Genomic DNA, 12,278 nt, shown 5'->3' on the forward strand with positions numbered 1-12,278 from the left:
GGACGTAAAAGATCCCATGGCACTATTTCGAAGAAGAGCAGGGGAGTTATCCCCGGTGTCCTGGTCAATATTTCTCCCTCAACCACCATAACAAAGACAGATTATCTGGCCATTTTCACATTGCTGTTTGTGGGAGCTTGCTGTGCGCAAATTGGCTGCCGCGATTCCCACATTACAACAGTGACTCCACTTCAGAAGTACTTCACTGGATGTAAAGTGCTTTGAGACATCTGGTGGTCGTGAAAGGCACTATATAAATGCAAGTCTTTCTTTTCCTCTGAGCTTAATCCCACACTAATTCCACATTGCCAGTATTACATACACAATGACAAACTATGAGATGTTTGTGGTCTGGTTTGTTTTGTTTATTCTGCCCTTAGAGCCACTCTGCCTCCATGTGGTATGGAAAGTTCTATTTGTTACAAGCAGTATTTTGAACGGTGACCCAGGTTGTTTCAGTAAACCAAGCACAATTGCGGGGGAGGGGGGTGGTTGGGCTTAGTGCCTCCAGGCACAAATATGTTTGAAGTCTTAGCTTTTGCAGCTGCAGTTGTGAATTCGGCTGCAATGTTACAAAACTGTTTTCAGAACATAAACATTTAGGAAGGAAGAAGGCCATCCAGTTCATATAGTCCACCCTGTCATTCAGGCCCAGTTTTAGGACACAAGTTGACCATTTACTTTTTTTCCTAAACTGAAAGGGCGGCAGAAGCAGAATCAATAGTAACTTTCAAAAGAGAATTGGATCTCTACTTAAAAAGGAAAAAATTTGCAGGGTTACAGAGGAATGAGCAGGGGTGCGGGACTAATCTCTTTCAGAGAGCTGTCACAGGTGCGATGGGCCGAATTGGCCTACTTCTGCGCTGTATGATTCTATGACCCCCATATCCTTTCATTCCTTTTGAACCAAAACTTGATCCAATCCCTTTTAGAATGCTTCAACTCAGTCAAAGTTTGCTGCACAAGATTGTTTTGCATGAAGAACTTAGGCAGGGATGAGAAAAAGCCCGTTTAGTACACTAGCTCTCTTCCTATGGCATCTAAATACCTCCAAATGTTTTTGCCTCTTGTTCTGCTTGGTGGATTATTCCAAACATTGAACACTTCTTGGGTAAAGAGTTTTTTTCCGAATATTTCTTCTCAATTTATTCTTCACTAGCTTCCATTTTGGTCCTAATTTCCTGTCATGCCTTGAAGTAATATTTTGAGTGAGATATGCTATTTAACGTTTTGCACATTTTGATGAGGTTCCTTCTTAACTATCTTCTTCCTAGAGGGTACATTTTAAGCTTCTCTCCTCATAGCCCATCCTCCTTACATTTGGAATCAATTTTGTTGCCCTTTTTCTGCACCCTTGCTTTTGCCACAATGGCCTAGAAATTCGATGGTGCCATACCCATTTTTCGGGCGCTAAACCGGACAGTATCTTTTGCCTATACCAATATGGCGGGCAGGAAACACGCACTTATTACGAGCGCCACCCACCATATTGGTACAGGCAAAAAAGTAGGCATCTAGGGACCGCACCTGAAACAAGCAATAGGCTTTTTGTAAATGCAAATAAGGGGACTAACACCTGTTGAGGCCCCCTGTGCCAAATTGGGTTGCCCTGAACGCAGCCAGCACCAGTTGGGCTGCGGTCAGGAAAATCAGGTCTATATGTGGCCTAACTGGTGGTTCGTAAAGGCACCGCTGCAGACTGCCACCAAAAAGGTAACATTTTTAAAAATGTCGAGCCGGGAGGTGGACGAGTGCTTCTCACAGTTCTACAACAGTCCCAACAGACTGTTGCTGACCCCAATTGTCCCTCCTCCCGATCGCCTTCTTTCCTGATGGCCACCTCCTCCCGATCGCCTTCCACCCTGATCGCCCCCCTCCCGATCGCCCCCCTCCCGATCGCCTTCCTTTCGCCTTTAAGCACTTACTGCAATTCCAAGCGAGCTGCCTGGGAATGCCCAACAGGTGTCTGCAGCTTGCCAGTCTTATTTAAGTGAGGCCCGAGGCCCAATATCAGGTGTACTTTGGGCCTACACATTCAGGCGCAGCGATCGTTACCTGCACTCAATTCGTGTTGGCAGGCCAATAACTTTCCCGTGCCTTGGTGACTAAATCTGAACACAACATTCTAAGCGAGGTTTGACCACTGCATTATGAAGCTTTATCATGACTGCTGGAGACTTAGGTTGGAACTTTCTGAGGCTCCACCCCACTGGCAGGTCTTCGCCTGCAGCAAGTAACTTAACTTTATTAATGGCTCCCCCTGTAATAGAGAGACTGAGGGGGGAGAAATTAGGTCTTGTTGCACTTGTTTTTCCAGGCGCAAAACAGGGGTAAAAAGGTCCAATTTTGCGGGGCTATGTCCCAACTATGAGGAGCCCAAAAATTAAACCTAAACCAATTTCTAGCCCTTGTCAAATGTTCCGTCTAAAATAGTCTTCTTTGGCTGAATTTCAGACACTTTCATAAAGAGGTTCCACAGGATCGTTGAAACAAGCCTGACACGCCCTACTGATACGAATATCTCCATATAATGGCCTTTTTGGACACAACGTTCAGCTGTTGACTGTTTTTTGCCGACGTTAAGGGCGGTATCAGCGATAACATTGAAGTGTGGACGCAATACAGAGCTAAAGCAATTCAACTCCACTAACACAGGCTGGTAGAAGTGTGGGTCCACGATAAGCTGGGTTCTCCTAAAAATACCTGCTGCATTAGACACATGGCAGGGAAGGTCAGCTATCTATAGCCCGAGATATTAATAACTTAATGGCAGAGGCTGTGGACACAGTTAAAGTTGGTAAACAAGCAACTTAAAACTGAAAGGTACGAAGACTTGGGTTTAGTTTAATTGTTTAGCAGCTGAAATAGCTCAGTGTTACACTGGCCCTTCAAACCACAATTCCAAGAATTTGAAGCCAGTGGTCGATAATCGCAGGATCTGAACAAGGCTGCACCGATTGACCGATGCAGCCACCAGCAGGTTACGTGCGTGTGAAAGTGGAGGGTGAGTCCTTCACTGTCGAGAAGCGCCTGCTGATTGAGGCCAGCGACTACTTCAGGGCTCTCTTCGAGTCGGGCATGCGGGAGTGCGCTCAGCAGGAGATCCAACTGCAAGAGTTACCGGCCCGTGGCTTTGATGTAATGCTGAAAGTTCTAAAAGACGACCAACCTATTCTGAACAGCGAGGAAATCCTCGATGCCATTGAATGTGCAGCCTTTCTGCTGGTGAAGCCTCTGACAAAGCACCTTATTCATCTCATCAGTTCAAATAACTGCACTCTCATGCTCCAGGCTGCCGCTACGTATGGGGTGTTTGACTTGATTCATGCCTCAGCTCTGTTTATTAGGGATGTTTATGCCAATGTAAGGGAAGATTTGAGCTTCTTGCCTGAAGATCAGTTGGATTATATCGAATCCCTGTCTCCCAGTACATTTGTGGCCGTGGCCACGCACTCACCCTCACTTCAATATTTGGATGACACTTCTAGAACCGTCTGCTATCTCGATGAAGCAGAGAACAATTGGAGAACCTTGACCTCATTACCAGACAAAGCCAGCACTTCTCTCGCAGGTATTGCTGTGCTGGACAACAATGTCTATATAGTCGGAGGGGTTGATGGATTGAGCAAGCAGGCAGTAGAGCCTAGTTTTTGCTACGATACTGAAAGAAATAGCTGGAGTGAATTTTCAAGTCTTCAGCACCTTCGTTACAACCTAACACTGACTGGACAAGATGGCTACCTCTTTGCCATGGGAGGAATGTACAAGAATATCGTGCTTGCAACTGTGGAGAAGTACCATGTGGCATCCAACACATGGTCCTTCGCTGCACATCTGCCGAGACCTGGGGAGGGCATAGCGTGTGCACGCACAATGGGCAGGATCTTCGTATGCCTTTGGTTACCAATGGACACCACGGACATCTATGAGTACAGGACCCGTCAAGATGAATGGCTGCTCGTAACCACGCTAAAACGCCAACAAAGCTATGGCCATTGCATGGTCGCACATATGGACAACCTGTATGTTATGCGAAACGGACCAGCAGATGATTTTTTGAGGTGCTTGATCGACTGCTTCAACCTCACTAGGCAACAATGGACTGCTTTGCCTGGTCAGTATGTAAACAGCAAAGGTGCACTTTTCACAGCGGCCATCAGAGGGGATACAGTTTTTACAGTAAACAGAATGTTAACCCTGATTTATAATATACAGGAAGATAAATGGAAGCCAACAAAGGAAGGGGCTGGATTTCCTCTAAGTGGTTCTATGCATACCTTCTTACTTAGGCTGCCAAAGAAGCGACTGGCTGCTCTGCACCAGAACTAATTTTGGGAAGGGATTTGTAATGTTCCTCATGTGCCTTTTCAATTCTAGTAACTGATACACGGACGAGGTAGGCATGGGGAAAGGGCATTCTGCAAATCTAACTCAATCAATTGTTTTGATTCATCTGTAGGACCTGTTCAAATTATATTCATCTTTCACTTGCCCAGGCATTAAAGTGGTGGCACAATTATCTCAATGAGGAATCTGTCCATTTCCTTTTCTGAATGCTTCAATTAAATCATCATTCACGGGGTCAGAAGCTAATTCATTCCATAAGTCTTCTAAATGCCAAGTTCACTGTCTCCTTAGTTTACAATCATGTTTTTTCCCCCACAGAAACCCCACAGTGCAGATAGAGGCCATTTCGGCCCATCGAGCCTGCACCGACACATATCCCACCCGATCCCCGTAACCCCACGTATTTAATCCCCCTAGCACTAAGGGTCAATTTTATCATAGCCAATCAACCTAACCCGCACATCTTTGGACTGTGGGAGGAAACCGGAGCACCCGGAGGAAACCCACGCAAACACGGGGAGAATGTGCAAACTCCACACAGACAATCACCCGAGGCTGGATTCGAACCCGGGTCCCTGGCGCTGTGAGGCAACAGTGCTAACCACTATGCCACCGTGCTAACCACTATGTCCCCCTGGTTTTCTTCTCCTTGGGAATGTGAAAGCTGGATGATTATTGAGAAAGCTAAGATAATGCATATTGATGCTAAACTGAACAAAAGATGATCAGAAAAATAGTGTTATATGTATGTCTTGCTTCCAGCATCTGTCCACAATACTTCAAATGCTACACCAAAGTATTAAAAGAAAGAAAATAAGTCATTTTCATGATACTTTCTTCTGACTTGGTGCAGGAAATTTAGAGTCATTTGCCAATTCTATTAAATTCCTTCACCAATAACAATTAACCTCAGGATTTAAAGCAATTAGACTTTGTGCCCTTAAAGAGACAGGCCAATTAAATACGATTGCAGCTCAGCAGCAGAATAGCACACTGACATGGTCGAATGCTCCTGTTGCTATAACTCAACCTATCATCTGACTTGCTGTGAGCAATGCCACGTGAGATCTGCTAGTTGCTCACAAAACAATAATTGGCGTGTCTGCATATATCCATTGTTTACATCCATCCATCATTATAAAACTAGTCTCCAACAATAAATGTAATAACAATTCTCTTAAATGGATGTTCTTCAGCAAATTAGGCATCAGAACTAGAAAAATACAACTGCTTGTAGTCTGTTCTGCTTACTTATTTTCACACTGATTTTAACCGTTACCTGTTCCATGATGTTTAAGCATCAGCCCACATGGTCTACTGAGCCTTCGAAACATCACAGATGTGGCTGCTGATCCTTCTAGCCCATATAAGAATGACTGTCATTTTCAGTCCCTCTGTTTTGGTCCATAGTTCACATTAAACAATGTTTCAGTGATATCAATGAGATCTAAGGTCCCACTCCCAGTACACGCCTATAGAAAGAAGTAATATTTTTGCCATTTATGTTAAAAGACCTTAATGATTCATTAACACTTTTTTTTACTCACCCTATTCCTTAAACTATTTTCTCTTAACATTTTTAAACCAGTTGAGTTTTTACCATCATAAGCTGTCCCACTTATGATGATAAGGGAGCGATAGCATCGTGGTTATGTTACTGGACCAGTTAATCCAGAGACCTAGACCTAATGATCACAGAGACATGTGTTCAAATCCCACCACAGCAGCTGGGGAATTTAAATTCAGTTAATTAAATAAATCTGGAATAAAAAGCTAGTATCAGTAATGGTGACCATGAAACTATTGAATTGTTGTATAAAACCCATCTGGTTCCCTAATGTCCTTTAGGGAAGGAAATCTGCCGTCCTTACCCGGTCTGACCTATATGTGACTCCAGACCCACAGCAATGTGGTTGACTCTTAACTGTCCTCTGAAATGGCCGAGCGAGCCACTTAGTTGTACTGGGATGGGCAATAAATGCTGGGCTTGCCAGCGACACCCACATCCCATGAATGAATTAAAAAAAAACTTTCCATACCAATAACTCTTGGTGAACTGCCTGGTCACCTGTCCCAACTAGTTTAAATACTTGCCAATCACAATTTCAGCTCCCTGGGTGTTAGACCCAACTTAGTTAAATACAATCCATACCCTATAAATGGTTTCCCCATCTCGACAAATTCCCCCATTATCCAGATAAAGAATGTGAACTATCCCTAGAAGAAGTGCTCAGTTTTTTTCCTAACACAAACATGAACTGTGTGGATAGGAGGATGCAACTTTCTTATTGCTCACGCTGGGGCGCTCACAAGATAGTTTTGGATGAAGATTTGTTTCTACCGTAAGCCTATTTCATCTCATCTTTCCAGAATACTAATCCTACCGTTTTTCTAAAGAAGAATCTTATTGCGTGTTGGCAGTTTTCCAGGATCTAGTATCCGTAAGGAGTCTCACATTTTCCACTTGAAACATTACAGCTGGTTTATTTTGGTAGCACCACAGTTTGCTTCAAATGCATTTCTGAGAATTCTCTTCAAGTGATATTAAGTTGATACTAGTGCTCTAATTGGTAGTTGGCTGCAAGTCAAATGGCCAAAGGAATATATCTAAAGCACCTTTAAACAGCAATAAAATAATGACTTAAGAAACGTTAAGGAAGAAATTTCAATACATAAAAAAATACACACACATAGATATGTATACCTGTACTGGTATGATCCTAGAATCCTAGAATCATAGAATGGTTACAGCACAGAAGGAGGCCTTTCGGCCCATCAAGCCTGTGCCGGCTCTCTGCAAGAGCACTTCAGCTAGTCCCACTCCCCTGCCCATTCCCCATAGCCCTGCAAATGTTTTCCTTCAGGTACTTATCCAACTCCCTTTTGAAAGCCACGATTGAGTCTGCCTCCACCGCCCTTTCAGGCAGTGCATTCAAGATCCTAACCCCTCACTGCTAAAAAAAGTTTTTCCTTGTGTCGCCTTTAGTTCTTTTGTCAATCGCCTTAAATCTGTGTCCTCTGGTCCTCGACTCTTCCACCAATGTTTATTCCACCAACCCTGTCTATTTGTTTAAGGTAAAAGTAGAGCCTGGTATTGACCAGTAGTCAAGTTCTGCTGAGGACTCTTCCCTCCATGAAGCAAATTTGTCAGAGTGTTCGATACTCTCTCAGCTTGGAATTTACCAGATTACCCATGCCTGTAAGAAAAAATACTTATTGTACAACTTATTGTACAGCAGCAAGCATTGTAATGCATTTTACCATTTACATTGAGACTTTTGTGAGCATATTCTGTAATATATTCTATATTTGAAATGGGAAAAGTCAAATTAGTTCCAATCCCCATCACACAAAAACCTTGTAGATTTCTTGTGTTTCCCTTCCCTCCCCATCCTAAAAGTAAATGTGTATTGCTGATTTAAAGCTGCAGTATGTAGCACTATGTGTTTTGTTTCCCATATTAACAGTGAGATCCGCTGCTGAAACCCTCATCCATGCCTTTGTTACCTCTAGACTTGACTATTCCAACGCACTCCTGGCTGGCCTCCCACATTCCACCCTACGTAAACTTGAGGTGATCCAAAACTCGGCTGCCCGTGTCCTAACTCGCACCAAGTCCCGTTCGCCCATCCCCCCTGTGCTCGCTGACCTACATTGGCTCCCGGTTAAGCAATACCTCGATTTCAAAATTCTCATCCTTGTTTTCAAATCCCTCCATGGCCTCGCCCCTTCCTATCTCTGTAATCTCCTCCAGCCCCACAACACCCCCCCCCCGAGATATCTGCGCTCCTCTAATTCTGCCCTCTTGAGCATCCCTGATTATAATCGCTCAACCATTGGTGGCCGTGCCTTCAGCTGTCTTGGCCCTAAGCTCTGGAATTCCCCCCATAAACCTCTCTGCCTCACTACCTCTTGTTCCTCCTTTAAGACACTCCTTAAAACCTACCTCTTTGACCAAGCTTTTGGTCATCTGCCCCAATATCTCATTATGTGGCTCGGTGTCAAATTTTTGTCTTATAATACTCCTGTGAAGCGCCTTGGGATGTTTTACTATGTTAAAGGCACTATATAAATACAAATTGTTTTGTTGTTACTGTTGTGGTCAGAATAGGAAAGACTGGGAGCAACACTCCCTTTGAATGAAGAAAATAAGACAGAAAGAAAATACACAGTTTCCTGAATTGTGTTAAACGTTGTGGCATCCATTTGGACACAGAGTTAAACTGGGTGGAGGCTGCTGCAGTTGGTTTTATTATAGCTCTTATTTGATCCTGTTGAAATCCTTCCACTTGTCCAGTAGCTCTGGGGAAATATCTCCATATATAGATCTGTGTCAGCCTTGCCAAATGAGCTGGATCTAAGCCCTGGATTGTTTGTATGACTGTTTGCTGTGATAATTTAAGAATCTGAGCACCAGTGCTAAGGAGATTCAGGGTGAAGGTGCTGGTGATGATATCTCTCCCCCTGACATCTCTCCAATTTTAAAACTCCAATTATAAGACAATCTGTTCCAGTTGTAAAACCTGTTAACTTTTTGTGTGATGAGACCATTGAGTTTTTCCATGATGATTCAGTCTTTGTTGAGTGGGCAGTAAGTTTCGAACTCCTGGAGAATGAAATGTCTGTACTCCTCACAGCTTCATGCCTCTCCTGATTTTAGTTGGTATTTGTTTGCCGAAAGGTTTGCGTGGCTTAAAATGTTTCCCTTGTTAGGGAATTTATATCCTCTGAATTCAGCAAGAATTGCTAATATATTTCATAACATGGTCTATTGTTCTATAGGACATGGCTCTCATTTTGAAGTTGATCAGAAGGGCCCATTAAGTTTGGCAATATTGGGAAACTTCGATTAGACCCTTGGCCAGAATTTTCTGCATCTGCACTCACTAGCCCACATTTCCAAGTCTGTAAGCTTGTCTGTAAGCCTGTTCCCAGAACTGCAAAGTCTATCTTAGATGCAAAGACTCCCACAACTCTCACTGCTGGTGTTGATGCATCTCACCCCTGCTATGGCAAAATCCTACCTCTCCCATTATATATATGTGGATTAAGCAGTCATGGGACATACACCAGTCAGAGCACATCTGCCTAGAACTGGGAAAGTCCAAGCAGCCTGGACCTCCTATCCTAGACACCCATACAACAAGTCCCCTTTTACAAACACTACCACATACTCCTGTGGAAGAATGGTAGGTTGATGCCAGACAGACATTGACAGTGCATCACTTTTGATCCCTAGCTGTCCAGAAAAGAGACGCAGCCCCCCAAGAACGCCTCCTGAAATAGTAGGATAGTCCCTGTACCCCCACATCCAAATGTGGTGCCTGCCTACCCCATGCCAGCCTTGATTCTGAAGTGAGGTAAACTACCATAGACCCATGCACAACTATGCCATCAATGTGCTCTCCTGTAAAGGCAATGCTGAGAATACATAATCACCATACATGCTAACCGACAGTGTTTAATTGTTAAAAATCGGTAACTGACTGGGCCCCGCTCCCCTCAGTACTGCTCCTATCCCCGTCTGGCTGATACGTAGAGTAGGCTGGAGTTTGCACACGAAAATCAATGGCAGTGAATAGGAGAGGGAAGTGGGACATAAACGACAATAAGACAAAGGAAAGCAAGAGGGAAGGGACAGACACTGGAAGCAGTTCTTTGGGAGGAATGGGGGGAAACTGGGTGCAGTCCTTTGTGGCAGCAGAGGATGGAGAATGGCAGCATTAACTGAGGGGGAATGAAAGGGAGAGTGCCAGAATTAACTGAGGGAGCAAAGGAAAACTAGTGCAAGAATTAACTGAAGGAAGAGAGCTCTGTGATGAAATATGCCGTTCATCAGGCACTGTATTCTCTGTGTTCTCAGGCACTGTATTCTCTGTATTTAGTTTAGTTTCAGTTTCATTTCCCCACCTGTACTGTATTGTGTGTAGGGCTCCGCCCATACCTGGCCACTACTTAAGCAGGCTGCACTGTCTCACAGGCAGTGCAGCAGATCTTTGGATGGGAGACACTTCTCCACTGTGTATTACTTTCTTAGTTAATAAAAGCCTTGCTTTGCTCCGTTAACGTCGAGTCTCGGATTCATTGAGGCACATCAATTTTATTAACTAAATTTTCAACGCAATGGATCAACTCTTGAAACCCGAACGTTTGGATTTGGACCAGCATGCTTCGGACGCATCGGCACGCTTCGGACACTGGTTTAAGTGTATGGAATTCTTCCTGGACAATTCCGTAGCCATCACAGGCGCTACGGACGCCGAAAGTATGAAACTCGGAATCCTGCGGAATTGGGTAAGCCGCCGGGTTTACCCCCTCATCCAAGATGCCGACACGTACCTGGCCGCCTGCGACATCCTAAAGGCGCATTACCAGCAGCCTACGAATGAGGTGTACGCTAGGCATCTGCTCGCTACTCGCGCACAGCGACCTGGGGAATCGCTGGATGAGTTCCTAGTCACCCTGAAAACGCTTGGCAAAGACTGCAAGTGCCAAGACGTAAAAGCCGCAGTGTACACTGACGAGCTTGTTCGTGATGCCTTTATCACAGGCCTCAGCTCCACTTACATCCGGCAGAGACTACTGGAAAAAACGGGATTGGACCTGAAACAGGCTGTGGACACAGCGCGATCCCTGGATGTGGCCCAGAGAAACTCGGACGCCTACTCTTCAGCCCACGCCGCCCACGCCACCACGTGTGCACCAAGGGCGCCGCCATCTTGGAAGGCATCTTCCCCGCCCGGCAGCCCGACACCGTCGGGGCCCCGCTCTCCCCCCAGAAGCCCTACGACAGCCGCGACGCGTCGGGGCCCCAACTGCTACTTCTGCGGGCAGCCGAAGCACACCAGAAACCTGTGCCCGGCGAAAGGCACCACCTGCTTTAAGTGCGGTAAGAAGGGGCACTTTGGGAAGGTGTGCAGAGGGAACCCCGCTGGAAAACCCGCCACCGCCGCGTGTGCGCCGTGGGAGCGGCCATCTTGGACGCCATCTTGCCCAACCTCGTGGGGTCCGCCATTTTGTGAGCAGACAGCGTGGACGCCATCTTGTCTCGATCAGGGCCCTACAGTGCCATCGGTCACAGTGGACCAGACCAGACCGCACCCGCTCTCCAAATCAATGGTGGACATCGAGGTAAACGGGTGCGGGGTTAAATGTTTAATTGACAGTGGAAGCACGGAGAGTTTTATCCACCCTGAACTAGCACAACAACTCTCTCTAATGGTGGTCCCTGCTCGGGGCACCATCTCTATGGCTGATAAAACCCAGACATCGACCGTTATAGGTTACTGCGTGGTACAATTGTCCGTTAACGGAACTGTATACGATAATTTTAAATTGCTAATCATGAAGAATCTATGTGCGAGCGTGATCTTGGGCCTGGATTTCCAGTGCCACCACCAAAGCATCACGCTCAATTACGGTGGGTCCCAGCCGCCCCTCACAGTGTGCGGTCTGGCTACCCTGAAGGTAAAGCCGCCTTCGCTATTCGCGAACCTTACTCCCAACTGTCGGCCAATAGCGACCAAAAGCAGGAGGTACAGCTGGGAGGACAGGCGGTTTATCGCGACCGAGGTGGACAGGCTGCTGAGGGAGCGCGTCATTGAACGCAGCAACAGCCCGTGGCGCGCCCAAGTGGTAGTGGTGAGGGGTAGCGAGAAGAAACGGATGGTGATCGACTATAGCCAAACGATCAACATGTACACCCAACTAGACGCCTACCCGCTACCCCGCATATCAGAAATGGTGAACCAAATTGCCCAATACCGGGTGTTCTCCACCATCGACCTCAAGTCAGCATACCACCAGCTCCCTATCAGACCAGAGGACCGCCTGTACACCGCCTTCGAGGCGAACGGACGCCTCTACCAATTCCTCAGAGTCCCCTTTGGGGTGACGAATGGGGTCTCGGTCTTCCAGAGGGAGATGGACCG

The 12,278-nt window shown here is 45.9% G+C and overlaps 1 protein-coding gene across 1 annotated transcript; it reads left to right on the top strand.

The window, feature by feature from the left end:
* The first annotated feature begins 2,603 nt into the window (after window positions 1-2,603).
* On the top strand, window positions 2,604-10,413 carry kbtbd13a (kelch repeat and BTB domain containing 13a). The gene has a single exon (XM_085968594.1). The coding sequence runs from the start codon at window positions 2,965-2,967 to the stop codon at window positions 4,327-4,329; it is 1,365 nt and encodes a 454-aa protein (XP_085824720.1). The 5' UTR covers window positions 2,604-2,964; the 3' UTR covers window positions 4,330-10,413.
* Window positions 10,414-12,278: the final 1,865 nt, after the last annotated feature.

The sequence above is a fragment of the Somniosus microcephalus genome, chromosome 27 (assembly GCF_052327205.1).
Source record: "Somniosus microcephalus isolate GS21.2 chromosome 27, FLI_Smic_1.0, whole genome shotgun sequence".
NCBI classification, from domain to species: Eukaryota; Metazoa; Chordata; class Chondrichthyes; order Squaliformes; family Somniosidae; genus Somniosus; species Somniosus microcephalus.